At 44.2% G+C, this 22259-nt stretch overlaps 2 protein-coding genes across 7 annotated transcripts in view; both read left to right on the forward strand.

Moving 5' to 3' along the window:
• LOC122041021 overlaps positions 1-7991 on the forward strand; it is a 32225-nt gene extending 24234 nt beyond the window's left edge. Inside the window, exons 7-8 of one of the 4 annotated variants that reach the window (XM_042600546.1) lie at positions 1629-1803; positions 2145-2288. In XM_042600546.1, the coding sequence (XP_042456480.1) occupies positions 1629-1803; positions 2145-2273 (304 nt within the window). In that variant the 3' untranslated portion in view covers positions 2274-2288. Of the gene's footprint in view, positions 1-1628; positions 1804-1865; positions 1983-2144; positions 2289-7743 lie in introns of those variants that run through there. The other 3 variants (XM_042600547.1, XM_042600548.1, XM_042600549.1) reach the window with 3 other exon arrangements.
• Positions 7992-11575: 3584 nt separating this feature from the next.
• Positions 11576-22259, forward strand: part of LOC122041023 (2-hydroxy-6-oxo-6-(2'-aminophenyl)hexa-2,4-dienoic acid hydrolase-like) — a 69325-nt gene continuing 58641 nt past the window's right edge. For 2 of the 3 annotated variants that reach the window (XM_042600552.1, XM_042600551.1), the window contains exon 1: positions 11579-11794. In XM_042600552.1, coding sequence (XP_042456486.1) covers positions 11761-11794 — 34 coding nt within the window. In that variant the 5' untranslated portion in view covers positions 11579-11760. Of the gene's footprint in view, positions 11795-22259 lie in introns of all 3 variants that reach the window. The other variant, XM_042600550.1, reaches the window with a different exon arrangement.

The raw sequence follows: 22259 nt of genomic DNA on the forward strand, positions 1-22259 counted from the left end.
TGATTGAAATGTTGGATATATGTCCTTAAGGCCTCTCGAGGTCCTTGCTTCAATGAAACAGATTCACGCTCGTCTTCTGGTGGCAGCAACTGCTAGCGAAGTGATGGAGGAAGGTCGCTGTGAATTGCACCGCTCGGCAAACGTTTGAACTAGCGTTGTGCCGATCCAGATAACGTGGTAAGAAAGACTCGGCATTTTACTCCGTCCATGTATTGATGCAGCATGGCCGCGTTGTCAAACTTGGCCAGGTGGTTGTCGGGGTCGGTTGTCCCATTATATTCCCCAATCGTTAGTGAGGTGTAGTGCTTTGGCAGAGGGTCATTCAGAATTCTCTCTGAAAATTGTTGATTAACCCGTTCGGATGAGTCGTCCTCCCTGAGTTTCCTGTTTCTTGTGTCTCGAACGGGTGCCTCATCAAAGGATGACCCTCGATCTTTATCCACTCGGCCCTTCTCTGTTGGAGTCTATAATTGGGCCGGCGCATTAGGGGCTTCCCTATAGGTGCCGATCGACATATTGTTTAGTTCCCGAGTGAAGAGTTGTTCGGCATGCCGTCCTGCTATTGAGGCTGCAGGTTCCTGTACTTGACGATTGGCCAACTCTTGTTGTTGCTCCACTATCTTTGCCGCTCGGGCTTATATCAGCGCGTCAAGTTCCTCTTGTGTCAGCGTTACTGTTGCGAATCGTCCAGTGTCTTCCATCTTCTCGTTCGGATGCAGGAATGATTCCCGCAAACTGCGCCAAAATGATCTTGTCCGAAGGAATGAAGTTGGAAAGTCGGGAAGGTGGCGGCTCCGCTAACTGGATGAGAATCTCGCTCCTTTCTGCAAAACAAAACCAAAACCAGGGAACGAGTCCCTGGCGTTGGTCCTCAGACGCTCAAGTTAGAAACAGAGAGGAAGAAGAATGGAAAATGGTAAAGACTTAGACTTATTTTTCTTGCCCATTCCTCAGACTTGGCAGGTCCTTTTATACCTTTCTTAGTGACATTTCGTCTTCCTCTATTTAATGATATTGATTACCTACAGAAGACATCTTTGTCTTGGCTTCTGCGCATTTAATGGCAGATAGAGTATTCTTCTTTGCCTTTTCTGCCCCTTATTAACTGTCTTTTCTTCTATCGGTTCGTGATGAGTACAAAGCCAATGCCACACCCCGAGCCGGACGGACTGCCCGATCGGCTCAGGCTCCTGCCCGCTCGGCTTAGGATCCTGGCCCGCTGGCCAGATAATAGTTTACTTAGATGGCCGATCGGATAGTGATTCCACCAATCGGCCGATGCACCCACTTCCCTCGTGCGACCGTGCCTTGCTCAAGCTCTGGTGTTAACCACTTGACTTTGACCTATACCGTGGCAATTGACTCGTGCTAGGGAGGTTCCTCCTTATCGCCGCATCAATTGACTAGGCTAAAGTTGATCTGGTTCAATCACATGCTAGCTAAACTACAATGTCATATTAGATAATTATAGTTAAACTCCAAAAGAAGCCAAAAACTCTTAAGTGATAAAGTTTATCCAATTGTCTTAAATGCCTTTCTCATAGCTCACCGATACAATTCTTATTTAGCAATGGAACTTATTTTTGTTTAGATTTGTCATGCAAGTTTGGCTTCATTGTTTATTTTAGGATCTTCACAGTTCATGGTTCAGCTGATGAAATCATTCCTGTAGAAGATGCCTATGAAATTGCAAAGCTGATACCCAACCACAAGCTGCACATCATTGAAGGTGCCGACCATTGCTACACCAAACATCAGGAAGATCTGGCTAAAGTTGTAGTGAATTTCCTAGCTTCTGTTCAGGTACTAAATTGATTCTTGGAGACCATATTCCACATGATCTAAATTGTCAATTTACATTGCAGCAAACCAAGAAAGATCCACGGAATCCATCTCATCTCCATAGTATCATAGCATGGTTCTTACATTTACAAAGAAACATGAATTTCATGCAATATATGTCTTGACTATTTTTCTAGTAGCTAATTACTTTTTACAAGTCTACTAGAAAGTTGAAAGACATACTCACAGACATTCAGACTTTCAGACTTTCATTTACAAGTCTACACAAGAATTCATCATTCATGCTTGTTTATTACCAAGTTCATATGGTATCATTTATGTTATTGTGCATTCCTCGTGAGTGTTTGACAAAGTTAGAGGCTCTACGCATTATGTCGGACACACTCTCGTGCACGAGTGTCTTTGGCATTACATACATTCACACGGTGGTGGCTATGCACACACAATGCCTATCTACCAAGTTCATATAACGTCCAACAAGCAGGTGTGGGAAATTCCACCTTGTTTAGATGCATGAGAGTTCAACATTTATACAAACACATAAATACATTACTGTGTTTTTCTATTGAGTCTTTGACAAGCAGTGTGAGAAGCTCCATTCTTTCTTGCTCACACATGCACAAGAGAGTTCAATGTTCACGCTTCTGTCTTACCAAGTTCATCTAATATCATTTGTGTTGCGTACCTTGAGTGTTTGACAAGCAGGTGTGGTTATTTTCTTCACACTTTGACATGCTTGAAGCTACCTCCTTTGCACACGCACTTGTGCACGTGCATGCATGTATGCAAGGTACCTCTTTTGCACAAGCACTTGTGCACGTGCATGCATGTATGCACACGCATGAGAATTTAACACCATGATTCTATATTGCCAAGTTTGTATATTATCAGTTGTATTACTGCTATCCTATTGAGTGTCTATATGCTGGTTTAAACCACCCTTGCATTCTTTGAGATACTTGAAGGTATTTCCTTTACCCATTGACTTGCTTAAAGAACACACATGTACACGTAAGTTCAACATTCATTCTTCAAACCTATCAAGTTCACTGTGCTCGCTTCTTGAGTGTTTAATCAAGTTCTTGCATGCTTGAAGGTACTTCATTCAACCTTTGACATGCTTGATTCATATGTGATCTTGTTTGAAAACTATAGAGATGACGCACTGGGCACGGTGGCTTGATGGTTGACTGATAGATGACTCCTTACTCCACTGAAAATTCCTTTCAATCCTGTGCACACGAAGACAAATCAACAAAATGTTAGCACCTAGAAACCAGAGGGAGTCCTTGGCGAAGGCTTTCAGACACCCAAATTACTACTAGTCCAGACGAGTGAATGAAAAATAGTAGAGAACGTGCGTGAGAGTATGTTGCAGAAGTCCAAAGAACGTACCTTTGCCCCGGAGAGGACTCCCCCTTTATATATCACCTCACATAACCTATGCAATCATGAGGTGACATAGTGTGTCAGAGTTTGTTAGGTAAAGGAAAATATACATCCTAGATAATGTGTAATAATCATCAGAGGAATCTTTCCTTTACCCACATGTATACTTCTTTTATGCTATCTGTTATTGTTGGGATTTCTGAAGAAATATGTTGTTATAAATGGTCAGTGGAGACATGATGGTCCCTGAAGAAATTTCCAGAAGAATATTCTTTGATATATATTTGTTATTCTGACAGGTTGTTAGGATTCTTTGATTATGCTGTCGACTGAGTATGTCCAGGCCGACCATCTTTATGCATGCCCTTGCATTAAGATGCCTTGTTATGTATGGAAAGCTATGTAGAAATCCGTTCGGGAAATAATATGGTGCCTTGGGTGTACCGGGAATCCATCTGGTAACTTGTGTCTGTTATAGATCCATCTAAGTAGCAATATGAAGATAAGCGTCTTAGGCCCGATCGGTCCTTTGTCCAACAAGACGTATAATGGGCTTCTGGAGAAATGAAATTGTGCTTTGAGAGGTTCGGTCGGTATTTTGAGCCAAAGTGCCTTAGGTTCGGTCGACCCTTTGTCTAACCGGTATATAATACCTTGTATGTAAAGTGCCCTTGGCATGTTGACCGAATTTATAAAGCTATCTGATACTTATGCATAGAAGAGATGGATATGGAGTCATATGAACTCATCCGATTCTATTATTGAACAGATACCCATAGGGCTGACTAGTTATCAGGTCGACTGGGCGTATGTAGAAAGGCTCATACAGAGTAAGAAGTTTGACCCTCCCTTCAACCAAGTCTATGGCTGGTAGAATGTGAGGTGGGTCGGTCATTCCGGCAGGCCTGTAAGGGCGGTCGTTCTTAAACTCGATCAACTATTGAGTAACGTTGTCGCTTTAGTTTAAGGGTAAAGCACTAAATCCTTTATAGCCAACCGACTTAAGGGTCGGTCGACTTTTTTTTCGCACGGCTTGGAATCCGACCAGGCCGATTCAGCGAGCCTTTGCGTCGGGCAACCAATTAACATCAGATGGGGAGATGTCCTTCTCCATTGACTTTGACCGCCATGTCCCTTTGACTTTGATCGCCACGTCATCTCCTGGGTCCACTCATTATAACTCATATTACTAGTCTCCCCTTTAAGTCTAGTCGAAGGAGGTGTAATTGATTGACTGGACCCAAGCCCAATTTCCGCCCGCTCGTCCCTTTTACTAGGGTCGTCAGGAAGATCACATGCTCCTTCGCGCCTTAGGCACTTAATAGTATTTTTTTTTTTTCAAAAATTGCTTGTCAGTGGCTAATTGTCTAGGAGAGATTACTGAGGATGCGCGGAGAGATGTTTAGACAAAAGAATGATTTGATTGCCGCCTCCATCATAAATGCCTATTTATGAGTGAATGCCACGTGACACTCCTCTTCATTCTCTGAAACGGCCTCTCACGCACGTCTCTTCGTACGACTCAACGACACATTTCTCCTTGCAAATCAACGATTCTCTAGGGGCATGCCGTTTTAATCCAATGGCCATAATTAAGTTATACCTCATAAAAACGCTAAACAACCCATCTTCTCAGCACTCTGCCCTTCGTCTTCTCCGATCTCCTTTCTGGCGACCTCTCGTTCACAGTTTTCTTCTTCCCCCCGTCTTAAGCGATTAGTAAGCCGTTCGTTCTTAGCCCTTTCTGCATTTTCTCATGGCACAAGAATCTTTCGCCTCCCGGTACACTCTAACCCATTCGGATTTTGCCACTGCTCATAAAACATACATCTGTTCTCGATATGAAATCCCTAAGAATTATCATATCATCATCCCCACCTCCAACGCCCATCCTCATCATCCTTCTGCTAACCACATCACCTTCTTTAAAGATCAGTTAGCAGCTGGTCTTCATTTTCCCCATTCTTGTTGGAGCCGAGTCGCTATTTCAACATCCCTTTGCAACAATTCACTCCGAATGGCATTCGTGGCTTGTGTGGCACGTTCATGTTATTTCGTCTATACAGTATTCCCCCGACCTCCTGAAATTTCTTTCTATTTTCTTATCCCAAAAAATCGGAACTAGGGGTGTTCCTTTTTTAATCCCGCCCGAAATCAGTTTTCTTTGAAGACATGTCCTCTTCGAACAAGGGATGGAAGTCGCGTTTCTTTTTCCTTGAAATGCCTGAGCTCGCCACTTGGCCAACTGCATGGCAATCTTCCCTTCCTCCCCTTCCTAACTTAGGGAATTATAAGCGTGACCCCTCTTTTATCTCATACTTCACCAAACTGAGCGGTCGATGCTTCAAAATCCACATATGGTTACGTGAAAGCCCTCTATATTTGTTTGGCTTAAGCCCTATTTGAAAGAAGTTTCCCGGCTCTCTCGGTAAGTTTCAGTAACTCGATCAGTGCATTATTACTGACTAAGATATTTTTTGTTTTATGCAGTGAATGCCATTTTTACATCTCTGGTTGACGAGGAAATTGATCTGGAGGAGGAAGATCTCCGGCTAAGGGATGAGAACTATTGACCGAGTGGGGTTTACATCCGATCGTCCCTTCCGGTGGGGCATCCGACAGTCTTACGGCTGAGTTTAGCGTGGCCGCTACCTATGGGGAATTACCTTCCGCTCCAGTTCTAGTGTTTGAAGGTTCTCCTTCGGAGGGGGAGGCCACCCCTCAAAAGGGACGCAAAAGGCATAAGCTTATCCATGGCCAAGTCCTTGAAGGATGAGCACCCTCCGTTGAAATACCCTTCAGTGAGGCACCCTCCACTCAAGTATCTCCTGCCCGGGAAGAGCCCGTCTGGGAGGAGGTACAAGTGAAAATTTTTGAGCGGACCCTGTCTGCTAGCCTAATGCTGAATCTAGCTCGAGTACAGGAGGTTATTTCCCTGCTAGATGAGTCAATAGACCTTGACTTCTTCGTGTCTCCCCGTGTGAAGACCCCTTCGACCTTTGCCGTGCTGAGACGACCCATCAATTTTCGACCGCTTTTGATATGTCGTCCACCTAGGCCATAACTTCTCCTCCAACCGCCACTATCAGTCAGATACTTCTAAGGGGTTGTTTAACAAAGGCCTAGGGGGACGCTGGAAACTAGCTCAGCGAGCTAACTCCTATGGAGTTAGCAGATGAATACGCTTATGAACAGACCAAGGTAAAGTATTTTAATATACCATTTCCCACATTGGATGTTTCAAACGCTGTTTGTCTTTTCTTCTAGCGTTGGGCGATCGGGATGAGCGTCGCACAATAATTGTACTCCCTGGCGCGGGAAAATGAGTTGTTAAAGTAACAAATTTCCAAGGCTGCCCCTGTACCCTCCTCTGAGTGGATGAGTGGGCTAGAAACTTAGCTCCAAGAGGCTCAATGACTGACGAAAGTTGTACTTGAGAAAGCGGCTAGCTTAAATATTGCCCTGGAGACCTATGTTGAGGTCGACCTTTGAGGTCGGTCATCTTTATGCATGTCCTTGCATTAAGATGCCTTGTTATGTATGAAAGACTATGTAGAAATTTGTTCAGTAAATAATATGGTGCCTTGGGCGTACTGGGAATCCATCTAGTAACCTGTGCGTGTTATAGATTCGTCCGGACAACAATATGAAGATAAGCATCTTAGGCTCGGTCGGTCCTTTGTCCGACCCGACGTACAATGGGCTTTTGGAGAAATGAAATTGTGCTTTGAGAGGTTCGGTCTGTATTTTAAGCCAAAGTGCCTTAGGTCCGGTCGATCCTTTGTTCGGCTGGTATATAATACCTTGTATGTAAAGTGCCCTTGACATTTTGACCAGATTTATAAAGCTATCTTATACTTGTACATATAAGAGATGAGTATGAAGTCATATGAATCCGTCCGGTTCTATTATTGAATAGATACCCATAGAGCTGATCGGTGATCAGGTCGACCAGACATATGTAGAAAGGCTCATACAAAGTAAGGAGTTTGACCCTTCTTTCGACCAGGTCTATGGTTGGTTGAATGTGAGGTGTGTCGGTCATTTCGGCCGGCCTGTAAGGGCGGTCGTCCTTAAATTCAATTGACTATTGAGTGACGCGGTCTCTTTAGTTCAAAGGGTAAAACACTAAATCCCTTATAGTCGATCGGCTTAAGGGCTGGTCGGCTTTTTTTCGCACGGCTTGGAATCCAACCAGGCCAATTCGGTGAGCCTTAGCGCTGGGCAACTAATCAAAGTCAGATGGGAAGATGTCCTCTATTGACTTTTACTGTCACGTCATCTCCTATATTCATTCATTATAATCCGTATCAATATGCATGTCCGTTTACACACATGTGCATGCATGCACACAAATGACACACATGTGCATGCATGCACACAAATAAATTCAACATTCACATTTTATCTTACCAAGTTCATAAAGTATCACTTATGTTATTGCACTTAGTTCTTGCGTGTTTGACAAACAGGGGTTTGATGCAACACTTATTTTCTTATGCGAGTTTTATTAGTGGTTAGATTCTTCGACATCCTTGAAATACTTCACAGGTAGAAGATGAAGCCGTGTCAGGCAACTAGAAGAGACCTACAGAACCAGTTTGATTATCACCAATGCATCCATGAAGAGGGATTCTCAAGTGTGTCTGTTTTGTCATCTATTGTATTGTAATGATATTATTCATCACACGATATCAAATGTAGAGATCTGATTCTGCAAAAATATGTTAGCGGTAAACATCATCGTCAAATTTGTAATAAATTTATAATATTTAATCTTATATTTTGTTTTTAACAAATATATTTTGCCGTTGTTTTAGATTTTAATTTTTATTAATATTTAAAAAAAATGAATCTGTGAACATTTTTTTATTAATTTTTCAGTGTCATTTTTGTATGATATTGTTTCTATTGTATTTAAGCAGATTTTTAGCTTTTGCTTTATCCATCAAGTTGCTACATTCTCTCAACTACTGTTCTTCGTTTTAATGTCCGTGTGATCCGATACGTATGATTTTAAAGTGGAGTAATTTAAAGAGTTCTTAAAGTCCAGCAAAAGTAGCACATTAATCAAAAGCAGGATATCCTATTGTATCAAAAGTTTACGCTCCTCTCATATGTTTTTTAATTACCGTCCATCCTAAGATTAAGATTATATAAAAAGATAAATGACGAGGTCAATTTATAATTGATTATAAAGTAGTTTGATGGTGGGAGAAGTTTGTTTTCGAGGGCATGTGCTCATCAAAATTTGATCTCTTGTAATAAATCTATCTTTCAGGAATCAACTGGACCCTATGAAGAACATCCAAAGCAGAATCTTAGTACATATCATTGCTAACTAAAAGTTTAGATAAGTGAATTAAGAAAAAACCCTTTAGAGCTACCATGGGTGTGATGCAATGGTAAAAATACTTAGAGAAATATACAAGTTATATTTCAGATTTATCCGATAAACAAACCAAGAAGGTGGTCATTTATCTTTAGGATTAGTCACATGAAACCTAGACACAAGAAATATAAGAAAAACAAAAGATGAAAGAATAATTCGCTATGTGTTTACCACGTAGATACGTAGTCGGAACACCTAAAATTAAAATAACATTTACAAATTATTTAAAATATATAAATTTTTAAATGGTAATAGAAAGAATGCACTATAATTTTTGTTATAAATGTTTTAAAATTAAAATACTACTAAAAATATAAAAGTATATAGGTATAATATAATTTTTTTTAAAAAATAGAGATTAAAATAATATAGATTTTATAAATTTAGAAAAAAAATAAATTTTAAAAAAATCATAAATAAAAATGATCCTAATTTTTTTAAAATTATTAAATCCATCTATTAATTTTGATGAAAATCGAAGGCATTTTTATAACATAAATTGTGCTACTGCATATGAATTATAAAAGAATCAAACAATTTTAACACAAGATTTTATCATAGATTTATATAACAATTTGTAAAAATCAAAATTATATATGCAGAAGCAAATAATCTATAACTCTTGACTTAAGTCTAAAGACATTATCATCATCATAATGTCGCTGGATCAACTTTAAGATTAAGAAGAGAAAATGCTCTGGGATTAATCTTCCATAGGGGTTAGGGTGACGATAGTCATAATCTTATCTCTAGTTGGAATGACAAGAAGAGTCAATTCTAATAATCCTACAAGGACCGTAACTCTTTATATAGCTTAAAAGCTTGTTTTCGTTATCAACCCATCAATAATAACAGGAAGTAGAGTAATAGGTTTCTACCCACATAATCCACATCTATTAAATCAAATCTAAACATTCATTAAATTATTTTATTGGGTTTAACCCTTAATGGTCATATCGTGTGTTATAACCTTAACATTGATGGCAAAAGGTGAATACGCTCACCCCCAGCGCCCCCGCCGACCCGTCCCAGGGCCAACACGGAGGAGGTAAATCACGAGCGGCTACTAGCCTTTGGAATAGTGACTAGCACATAAGAGAGACATTTATCTCGATTTTGCTGAGATTCGAACCCCAGACCTCATTGATGGCAACACCTCATGTGCTAGCCACTAGACCCATCCGAGGGGAGGTGTTATAACCTTAACATGTAAGCACACCAAATGGTGAAATAAAATTAAATAATCTCTCACTTTATCTACATGTGATTCCGCATATAATACAGGGATAAATATCATTAGTTGAGCTCAATAATATCATTGAATGGTAACAATATATCTTAAAATAATCTAGTTTATTAAGTTCATCCATATAGAACTAAAGTGATCATAGTTATCACACTTCTAACAAACTCAATCAATAATTACAATATTGATATTATTAATGACATAGATATGATATGGATGCGTATGCGTAGCATAAAAATTACATGAAATATGGTCTACATGTATCTATCCTCAAGTAGTTATCTTTATGACTCGAAAGAATCTAATATCATATTTACAAATACTTTATGTTAAACCGTAGTAGTAAACTATGATTTATATTTTATGATTCAAAAGAGAATTTACATATTTACAAATATATGTCAAATTGTAATAGTAAATCATGATACAATTATTTCAAAGTGTCAAAAAACAATTCACATGTATCATTATACCTTAGTATGTATAATAAACTAAAATATACATGTGTTAACCAATATAGAGCATAAAACATCGAGTACAAACTCCTATCATCCAAAAGAACCTCATATGATTCACATGCTTATGAAACACCTTTGGTTGCATCCCATTAGTGAGTGGATTTGCTATCATAGAATATGTGTTAGTATGCTCAATTAATATTTGACCACTCTAAACTTTTTTTTTTGTAACCTTCAAAAATTTAATTTTGATGTGTTTAGACTTCGATGAGCTACAATTGTTTTTGAAATATAACTTTCCAATTTTATTTTCACAGTTGATCTTTAATAGCGTATCAATGCCATTAATGATTTGTAATCCTATTTTATCTTTATGGTAAAAGTAGCTATGTTTGTATGTTTGATACTTTTCAATGATATAGTTGTTGGGATCGATGCAAGTTAGAGGGAATGAATAACACCTTTCAAGTTGATAGATTGAGTAGTGGAAACTTGAAAAAATCAACACCACAAGTATAATACCGAGATTTTAATTGGTTCACAATCTCCCAAGGGTACATCCAAAGCTTAGTCCTAACAAACTGCCACAGCTAAATCTTTTCTTTTTAGATACTTTTTGGAAACAAAGAAGCCTCGTACAATCTATTTTTTGCAACAAATATAAGCAATACAAAACTACAAATAGAAAAATTTTATTTTAGATGCTATCATGTTGCTTAGGATTACTTTTTGATTGTAGGAAATGCATAGCCAAAGTTTCTCGAAACTCTCTTTTATAATGTTATTGTCAGACTGATTTCAATCGATTGCTATCTTTCATCAATTGACTATTTCATCGAATCTGTGACTATTGTACTTGCAGAACAATTTTTACTAACAAAGTTTGACCACCATCATTTTAACATAAAAAAATATCATTAATAACTTTTATTAAATAAAAGTGTTTGATAAAATAATAAGTTTTTTTTAATTTAGTTTGGTTCAGTTGAAGTTACCAAATTTTTTTTTTTTAAAAAATAATTTAGGGTTATAATGCAAGGTATTTAAGAAATTCGTTATTTGGTAAAATGTAAAATAAAGGGATAAAAGTGAGGGATAAAAGTGGGTATTTAAGAAATTCGTTATTTAAAAAAATTATTTTTTTTTTTAATTGCTTGCTTTGTGTTTGGAGGGATACGCGTCCGCCAATTGCGAGTGATGAAGACTTGAGACGGCGAGGAATTTCCGTCTAATTGCGTGGTCCGAAATTACAATAAAGTGGGCGATTGTGTTGGAGGATAGAGTTGAGCTACGGGTGTCCGCCAATTGCGAGTGAGTGGTCCGAAATTGCGTGGTCCGAAATTACAATAAAGTGGGCGTTTGTGTTGGAGGATAGAGTTGAGTTACAGGTGTCCGCCAATTGCGAGTGATGAAAGCTTGAGACGGCGAGGAATTTCTATCTTCGTTCAGTTTCGGAATTCACTGTCTCGACGATGGCCGAATCGATCCACTCCCATGATGCTTCCTGTGAGTATATTACTAGGAGCTATTTGAAGTCCTTTGAGCTTCTTAGCTGAATCCAACACGGAGTTGAGTCATCTTCTCAGCCAGAGTTGACTCATGTTGTGGTCTTTAATATGCTTTTATTTCTTTTGCCATTTACCAAATAGTGCACCTAAGGTTTTGAATTTATCAAAAAATATATGTTACTTTAGTATTTACCAAAAATACATCTTTTCAACTGCACTTCCTATTTTACCCTTTTAATAATTGACTTTTTTCTACTATTTTTTTCTCTACTATTTTTTCTCTCTTCTCTTTCTTCTCTCTTATGCATGCAATTCTCTTATTTTTTCTCTCCTCTCTTCTCTTTCTTCTCTTTTTGCATGCATAACATATAGATAACATGTTATACGATTTATTTGATTTTTTTATAGCATTTTAATACATTTAAAGAAGTCGAAATAAACAATAAATAACATATTCGAACTCTTTGTCATCTCAGAAATCCATAGGAGTTTAAATGGATACAATCGGAGCTCTCTACGCCCATCGGTAGATTTTGATCAAAACTCACTAATAGACCTAAAGATCTTAGATTGCACCTATTTCAATTACTGTGGATTTCTAGGATTGCAAGGAGTTTAAATATATTATCAATTATTTATTTCGAATTCTTGAAAGTGTTAAAATGCAATAAGGAAGAATCAACAAAAATTTCTACGTTGGGCTTGATATGATTCTATATCAGGTCTAATGTGGAGATTTTTGACGATTCTTCCTTGTTACATGTTAACACCTCTGAGAAGTTGAAATAAATAATAGAGCCTGATATGATTCCATATCAGGCATAATGTGGAGGTTTTTAGTGATTATTCTTTATTACATTTTTAAACCTCCGAAAAATTGAAATAAATAATGAATTGTTTGAACTCCTTGAGACCACAAAAATCCTCAGGAATTGAAATGGGTGTAATCTAAGATCTCTAAGTCCATCAGTGGGTTTTAGTCCATAAGTGGATTTTAACTGAAACCCACTAATGGACTTATAGAGCTCCGATTGCACATTTCAGTTCCTATGAATTTTTAAGGTTTCAAAGAGTTCAAATATGCTATCCATTGTTTATTTCAATTTTTCAGAGGTTTTAAAATGTAATAAAGAAGAATTACTGAAAACCTCCACATTGGGCATGACATGGAATCATATAAGACCCAACGCGGGCCTAATATGATTTCATATCTGGCCCAACGTGAAGGTTGTTGGTGCGGGAAGCATCCCACAATCGAACCAGTGTTTTGATAATGACAAAGGATTCAAAGTTAAGGTTATGTTGTGATCTAACGGTTTGAATAAGCTTGCAAGAAAGTCCTAAGTGTACTTAGACAAAAGTCCTATCTGCGGTTAGGCAGGTGGAAAAACCTAGGGGGTGGTAACCCTAGGTCATAGGGGGTGGTAACCCTATGCGGAAAGTCTTGGTGAGTCGAGGTCTTCAGGAAAGAATCCTAGGGGGTGGTAACTCTAGGTGGAAAGTCCTGGTGTCGCGAACCAGGTGAAAGACTGGACGGGTCGGGGAGCGGACGTCCAGCAGAAAGTTCGGAAGCATCGAGCACTGAGCAAAAGTCCAGTTGATCTGGAGGATCACACTGGCAATAGGTAACTCTCCTGAGAGGAGTAGGTGAGGACGCGTTCCCCGCAGAGGGAACAGTAGGCGTCGAGTCGACCTAGGATTTTCGGTTGGGAATCTGAAGTCAGACCCGGACAGTCTAGAGACTGTCAAACACATTTCTTATCATAGTTATGTGTGTTAACCTTGTCTTGCAGGGTAAATGTGTATTGTGTGGACTAACACATTGTGCAGGGACAAAAGAACACACTTCACCTCGGATGAATAGTGTCCGAGGCGCCTCCATGGAGCTTGGAGGCGCCTCGGGTGCAAGCCGAAGCCAGCTGTTCAGAGGAGCTGGAGGCACCTTCATGGGGACTGAAGGCGTCTTGGACCGCGGCTTGGAGGCGCCTTGGAGTGGCGTTGAAGGCGCCTTCAGGTGGATAACGAGCAGCGATCAAGGCTTGATCGACAACGGCTGAGTCGGGATAAAACCTTGGGTTGGAGGCGCCTTGGAGCTTAATGGAGGCGTCTTGAAGACCCTTTATAAGGGGGGTTCAACCAGCAGTCAAAAATATCTTCTCCCAAGAGATCTTTCTGCTACAAGCTGCTAACAAGACGATCCCGAAGTGCTGCAACGATATCCCGACGACCCGAAGCTTCGAAATTGCTCATTCTTGTTGTCGGTATACTCTTTCAGTTTAATAGATTGTAATAATTCTGTAACCGTTATTCGAGCTTATAGGTGTTGCCCATAGAAAGCGATCAACGATCGCGGGCCTTGGAGTAGGAGTGGCCACAGGCTTCGAACCAAGTAAACAACCTGTGTTTGCATGTGTTGTGTTTTCTTTTATTTTCCGCTGCGTATTTACTCGACACAGTTTAAATCGAATGAAATAGCCACGAGCGTTATTCACCTCCCTCTAGCGCTTCTCGATCCAACAATTGGTATCAGAGCGGAGTCGCTTCGATTTGGTGCAACCACCAATCTAGCAATTTTTTCGTGGTATTTTCAGTTTTTTCGGAGTCGACCGAAATTAGTATAATTACTATATTCCGATCTATTTCTCGCTCGAATCGATTTTTGCTCAAAGTTAGTGCAACACCACTCGAGTTCGTTTTTATTTTTTATACATCACGCACTACTAATCTAAGACCTAGTCTTGGAATAGATTTTTTGTGTGTGTACAGGTTTTAAAATGACACTTCAAGAAGGTTATAGCACCGCTCGACCACCGCTCTTCACCGGAGACGATTTCAGGTACTGGAAGGGTCGGATGGAGGCGTACTTGCAAACCCAGTTCAAAGTCTGGATGATCACCAAGACAGACCTTGAACTCCCACTTGACGGCTCAAGAAAATTAGTATCATACCAGAACTATGATGCATCCTTAATAAAGAAAGTAGAGGCGAACGCAAAGGCAACCTGCATACTCCAGTGTGGTCTGACCAAGGAGGAGCTCAACAGATGATCCTGTCCGAACCAGGGGTCAACGAACGCTGGGGACGTGGCGCTCCCTGCTGGATCCTCGAGTGCTCCGGCGAACCTGCAACAAAACCGAGCCGGGGGGGTGTCCCGGCGACGGCCCTCCGACGCTCAAGTCAGGCGAGGAATGGATGAAGAAGGTGGCTGCAGAATGAAGACTCGCGTACCTCCGGTGAAGAAATGGAGACCTTATATAGACCTCTCCAAGAAGCCTGGGCGCGCCAATCGAAGTAATCTCCTGCTTTCGACCATACCCAGGTATGGGTCTGTCAGAAGGGCATTCATGAGGCCATACCGATACTGTATCAACCTCTCCATGATGTGACGGCAAAATCTTCTATCGTGAAATCCTGTGTACGGCATAATCATTAGACATGCCTCTGCTGACATCCCATATCTCGAGCCGAACGAATAGGCCGCTCGGCTAACCTTTGTATCCTCGCCCTTATCCTGGCCGAACGGACCACCCGCTCGGCCCCTCGGTTCCAGCCGGGCAGACGCCTCGCTCGGCCATCCAATCCTCCTGCCTTGGCGTCGGAAACCTAAGCCTGGCTGGGTTATCTTTGGTTCCGCTCGGACCTACTCAACTGCTCGGCGCGGCCATTAACCGCTTAGTCAGCCCTCCATCTGTCCTCAAGCTGAGACCCTTCAAGAAGTGGATCCCCCATTCTTACCGCCGGATCACTTGCCTCCCCTTCAAGTCTAGTCGAAGGAGGCAGTGAGTCCGACTGACTGGACTATGTGTCCGAGCGGGCGGTCGTCGCCTTTCCGTCGCTTATAATATCCCTGGGGCCGTTCGGCCCTTCTGCCAAATTCAGCCGCTCGGCTCGCTCGGCTCTTCGTTTTGGTTGTCTTGTCGCTCAACGTAGATGTTGGCTTGCCTAAATCTTCTCGAAAATCACGCAAATCCTCTTCATTAAACAGAAGCATGCGCGGTATGGGCGCCTTAATTGCGCCTGGTGACAGAGCGCCACGTGGCTCTTCTTGTGCGGCGGTGATGATTCATACGATGGGACGCCAATTACTTTGAAATGGACGGTTAGATGATGACCTCGTCTCTCGTGACCTGCATCCGACGGCGGAGGTCGACCAGCCTCAGCCGTATAAAGCCTCCGCCTACTTCCTTCGCCGCATGCTTGCTTGTGCGTTGTCCTTCCGCCTCTTCTTCTGCTGCGACCTCCGACGATCCAGTTCCTATTTTCCGGCGGCTACCATCCCACCGGTGATCCTTTCCGCCCGTTTCCTTCTCAGTGAGTCTTCTCCCTTCGTTTACAAGGTTTTCCCAACTCGTTTTGCCTCTTTCGTTCCCGTTCCTCTTGTTTCTTGCTATCTTATTGCTTCTCCGAGATGACAAGCTCCTCTGAGCCCGCTCTTGCTGTTCATGGCCCCTGGTATATGACCATGGAGATTCGGTTTGATGAAGAGGGCGCTCGGCGTCTTGTTCGGACGTATGGGATTCCTGATGACCACGAAATAATTATAGCCGGCCCGTCCGATCGGCCCCATAACCCGCCGATCGGCACCATTTGCTTTTTTCTAGACCAATTCCAGGGCGGCCTTAGATTTCCTACCCATCCGTTCATTTTGGAGGTTTGTAATTATTTCCGCATCCCGCTCGGCCAACTTGTGCCGAACTCCTTTAGGTTGCTGAACGGGGTGGTTGTCCTCTTTAAGCTGCATAATATCCCACTTGACCCCAAAATATTCCACTTCTTCTTCTACCCCAAACAATCCGAGTTGGGCACTTTCATTTTCCAGAGTAGAATAGGCTTTAAATTTTTTGATAATATGCCGACCTCCAACAAGCACTGGAAGGAATTTTTCTTCTACATCCAACTTACCGCCGTGCCGACCCAGCCGGAGCTCGGCAAATTCAGAAGCAACCCGGCATACCTTCATGCAGCGAACTGGTTGTCCGGTCAGCGGTACAAGATCGACCAGTTGCTTCTCAAGGGGGTGTTGTATATTTTCGGATTATCTCCCGTTCGGGCCAATCTCCCCTACCGCATGAGTAAGGACTTTTTACTCTCCTCGCCTTTTTTTGTCTAACTGATTTTAATTTCTTCTATTGCAGCTGAAGTCATGTGGCGCTCTAAAGCTACCGCTCATCTGAAGTTGAAGGCCGTAGAAATTGAAGCGGCCACCAAAAGAGAGCTTGCCGAGCGGGGTCTTATTCCCAGCCGCTCGGCAGCTACCGGAGAGGGGGGGACGCAGTCCGCTCCTGAAACAGAAGTTACCCCATCCGCTTCAACGGAAGTTGAGGCGGACCCTGTTTCCTCTGCCCCAGCCGAGCTAGGGGTCCCCCAGGTCGAGGATCCCCCACTGGAAGTTCGGCGAAAACGTCACAGAGACTCCAGCCTTCCGCCGACCCAAGAGGGCGGACCATAGGCACCGATCGGGGTGGCTTCGCCGGATCGCACGCCGTCGCATATCGGGACTCCAGCGGCCTCGCCCACCGCACAGCCCTCTGGTTCTCCTCCACGAACTCGCCGTCGCTTACGACGGTTGGGCGAAACCTCCACCATAGGGGAGTCCTCGGGCAAGGCGAGTGCGGCCGAGGAAGTGCCGACCGGCCACCCTACCATCAAGACTACCCTCCGATTCCCATCGAAGGAATATTTATTGTCCGCCGATCGGCCATCAAGCCCCGTCCATGAAATAACCCTGACTGGTCCGCTCGCCAAGCTCTTCGAGGATGCCCAGATTCAAGTGGCCCTCATGACGCCTAAGCAGCTCGGCGATAACAACATGCAGCAGGCCACTCAGGTAAATTCATCTTTCTGCCTGTGCCATGCTATTGTTTGATTCCTGATTTTATTATTTCCCTTACAGCGCTGGGCTGAGCAAATCGCCACTAGCCATCGGCTAGCCGAGCTGGAGGATCTCCTGGAAAAACTCCAAGTATCGGGGGGTCCATCGGCCGAGCGGGAGAAACAAACCCTCGAGGCCGAACAGAAAAAGGCTGCCGACCTGTCTACAGAGGTGGCTCGGCTAGAGGGCCAAATCAAGAAGCGCGAAGCGGATGCCAAACACGCTACTGCCCGGAAGAAGCGAGCGATAGCTGATCTGGACAAGATGAAAGTAGATGTCCGTGCGCTAGATCAGCGATCCAAGGATCTGGAGGCCCAGCTAAACGCCGAGCGGGAGGTCCGTTCGGCTGAACGTACAAAAGCTGAGATGGACTTGAAGGCAGTCCAAGATTCCTTAACTGCCTCCCGGGCGGTACTTAAAAAATATAAGGAGGGAGAGCCGAGTCGCTTAGCAGCAGCGCACCAAGAATATCTCCGCTCGGAACGGTTCGGCGCAAAATTCGGCGACAACGTCTCCTCAACTTTCGCCGAGGCGGTCAAGGTCACCATGGCGTATTTGAAGAAGGGTGGCCACCTTCCTTCGGGAATGCATATTCCCTCCTCCGACCTGGCCGCCATGATTGATGATATCCCGGACGCCTTTTTTAATTTTGAAGACCCGGAGTGAGGTGAGTTCTTTCGAGTGCTATGTATTTCATCCGCTCAGCGGATGCAAAAAATCTTTTGTACGTGCCGTTCGGCCTCCTTATGTTCCTTTGCTTGTACTTTTTATTTGCCCTTCATTGTCTCTTTTTAGTGTGTTGCTGCTTATTCGTAGAATCAGTTGGACTCCCCTTGTTTCCTACTAAACGACCGATCGGGTTAATCAATTGACTTGTTTCCTCAAAATCGTTTAGCGCTTGGCTATACTGTTTGCCTTCAGTGAATGCGAAGTGTTGGCAAACCGACGGCCGATCGGCCTTAATCAATCTCTCGATCTTTTACGACGGTGCTCGTCGGCGCGGATGTTTATAGCCGATCGGCGCGGCTCTCGATCTTTAATGACAGTGCTCGTCGGTCTCCCGATCGGAGGGTTTATAGACGCCGGCTCGTCTTTCGATCTTTAACGACGGAGCTCGTCGGCGCGGATATTTATAGCCGGTCGGCGCGCCTCTCGATTTTTAACGACGGGGCTCGTCGGTCTTCCGCTCGGGGATTTATAGACGCCGGCTCGTCTCTCGATTTTTAACGACGGAGCTCGTTGGCGCGAATATTTATAGCCGGTCGGCGCGGCTCTCGATTTTTAACGACGGGGCTCGTCGGTCTTCCGCTCGGGGATTTATAGACGCCGGCTCGTCTCTCGATTTTTAACGACGGAGCTCGTCGGTCTCCCGATCGGAGGGTTTATAGACGCCGGCTCGTCTCTCGATTTTTAACGACGGGGCTCGTCGGTCTTCCGCTCGGGGATTTATAGACGCCGGCTCGTCTCTCGATTTTTAACGACGGAGCTCGTCGGCGCGGATATTTATAGCCGATCGGCGCGGCTCTCGATCTTTAACGACGGTGCTCGTCGGTTTTCCGCTCGGTTTTTATAGACGCTGGCTCGTCTCTCGATTTTTAACGACGGAACTCGTCGGCGCGGATATTTATAGCCGATCGGCGCGGCTCTCGATCTTTAACGACGGTGCTCGTCGGTTTTCCAATCGGTTTTTATAGCCGGTCGGCGCAGCTCTACGGTTTAACGTCTGGGCTAGACGGGCTTCAAGGCTAACTCCTTACCAGGTCGAGCGACCTTGGCCTTCATAACTTATCTCGCGCTTGAACTGTCTTTGTGCCCGGCCGAACGGCCGGGTCATTTGCTTGCGAATCCAGTCAGCTGGGAGGCCTTTACTATTCGGGCGCTTGGCTCGGATAATCCATATGCCCCTTTCACAGCTTGGAGAACGTACTCCTGGCCGAACGGCTCAGGGTCTGCTTCGTCGAGCATTTTGGCTCGGATAATTTACCTTCGTCCGGAAGGTACTGGGTCTTCGATCTTCGAGCGCTCGGCTCGACCCATTTACCTCCGGCCTGCCGACGTGGGGCCTTCGTTCCTCGTTGACGATGCCTTATATTTGTTCTCTTGATTTTTCATTTCTGCATTTCAAGTATTCAGTCGAAAAAAGTACACAGGATGGTTTACATTGGCACACCTTTTACCCCACCCGGTAAGGCTGGAGGTGGTTCGCGCTCCACGGTCTATCTAGTTGTCGCCCGTCCTCATCCTCCAAATAATATGCGCCCGAGCGGAGCTTTTTGATGATTTTGAAGGGGCCTGCCCACGGAGCTTCAAGTTTGCCAACGTCGCCGACCGGCTTGATTTTCTTCCAGACGAGGTCGCCGACTTGGAAGGATCGGGGAATGACGCGCCGGTTGTAGTTTTGCTTCATCCGTTGACGGTACGCCATCAGCCGTACGACTGCCTTGGCCCGCTCCTCATCAACCAAATCCAGCTCCATGTTCCTCCGCTCGGCGTTGCCTTCATCGTACAATTGGACCCGGACGGACTCGACGCCAACTTCAACCGGGATGACTGCTTCGCCGCCGTACACCAGATGAAAAGGTGTGACGCCCGTCGCCTCCTTAGGAGTCGTCCGGATGGCCCATAAAACGCCCGGCACTTCATCCGGCCAACTTCCTCCCACGTGGTCGAGCCGAGCGCGCAGCATACGGAGAATTTCCCGGTTGGCTACTTCGGCTTGACCGTTGCTTTGGGGGTAAGCCACGGACGTGAAGTGTTGCTCAATGCCATAGCTTTTGCACCAATCTTCTAGCACCTTCTCTGTGAATTGCCGCCCATTGTCGGAAACCAATCGGCGAGGGATACCGAACCTACAGATGATGTGTTGCCATATGAATTTTTTGACCATCTGTTCGGTGATCCTGGCTAGTGGCTCGGCTTCCACCCACTTGGAGAAATAATCGACCGCCACCAGCAAAAATTTCCTCTGCCCGGTCGCCATCGGAAATGGACCCACGATATCCATTCCCCATTGATCGAACGGACATGAGACGGTTGATGCCTTCATCTCCTCCGCCGGTCGGTGGGAGAAGTTGTGATACTTATGGCACGAAAGGCATGTAGATACTGTCCGAGCGGCGTCTATCTGTAAGGTTGGCCAAAAGTATCCAGCTAGCAGGATCTTCTTAGCTAATGATCGTCCGCCCGGATGCCCTCCACACGATCCTTGATGTACTTCTTGGAGAATGTAAGCCGAGTCTTCCGAGCTCACACACTTCAACAACGGGCGAGAGAAAGCCTTCTTGTAGAGCTGATCACCTATGAGTGTGAACCGACCGGCCCTCCTCCTGAGCAGCTGGGCTTCATCCCGATCGGCCGGTGTGGCTCCCGAGTGGAGGAACTCTATGATGGGTGTCCTCCAGTCGCTTGGAAACGTGAGGCTTTCCATCCGGTCGACGTGCGCTACCAGCAGTACTTTTTCAATTGGTTGCTGAATGGTGACCGGCACTATAGAACTTGCTAGTTTGGCCAAGTCATCGGCTACCTGGTTCTCCGTTCGGGGAATCTTTTGAATAAGGACCTCTCGGAAAGTAGTTTTGAGTTTTTCAAAGGCTTGAGAGCTTAAGCGAGCAGCTGATTTCAAAGGTGCGGAAAGTTCTTTGAGCGTAGTGAATCCGAATAGAGTGTCACCCGACTGGCTCCTACATGCCGTGCTGCCTGCAATCCGGCTATGAGGGCCTCATACTCCGCTTCATTGTTGGTGGCTTTGTAGTCCGCAGGACGGATAGGTGCATCTTTTCTTCTTGAGGTGAGAGCAATATTCCAATCCCTTACCGAGTGGAAGACCCATCCACATATATTCTCCACAGAGCTTCCGGCTCTGGCCTCTGCACTTCGGTCACAAAATCAGCCAAGGATTGCGCTTTGATCGCCAAGCGGGGCTGGTATTGGATGTCAAATTCACTCAGTTTTGTCGTCCACTTGATGAGCCGTCCGGACGCTTCTGGATTCAACAGCACTCTTCCTAGTGGACTGTTGGTCCGGACGATGATGGTGTGAGCCAAGAAATATGGTCGAAGGCGCCGAGCGGCTAGAACCAAAGCAAAGGCCAACTTCTCGAGCCCGGTGTAACGAGACTCAGCATCTTTTAAAATGTGACTTAGAAAATACACCGGTTGCTCTTCGCCGCTCGCCCTCACAAGTGCTGAGCCTACAGCATGTTCAGTTGACGACAGATACATATAAAGTGACTCATCCCCGATCGGCTTGGCAAGTACAGGCAGAGAATTTAGATATGTCTTCAATTCTTCGAATGCTAGGTCACATTCTTCATCCCACTGGAACTTAGTAGCCTTGCGCAGGATCTTGAAGAATGGTAGGCTCCGGTCGGCGGTTTTGGAGATGAATCTGGACAAAGCAGTTATCCGACCGGTCAACCGTTGCACTTCCCTTGTATTCCTTGGAGGCGGCATGTCTTGCAGAGCTTTCACCTTGCTGGGATTGGCTTCAATTCCCCGCTCGGTCACTATGTACCCCAAGAAACACCCTCCTTTTGCTCCGAACAGGCACTTTTGAGGATTCAGCTTGACTCCATATTTGCGCAGAGTTCGGA

This window comes from Zingiber officinale, chromosome 2A, assembly GCF_018446385.1.
Source record: "Zingiber officinale cultivar Zhangliang chromosome 2A, Zo_v1.1, whole genome shotgun sequence".
Classification (NCBI taxonomy): domain Eukaryota; kingdom Viridiplantae; phylum Streptophyta; class Magnoliopsida; order Zingiberales; family Zingiberaceae; genus Zingiber; species Zingiber officinale.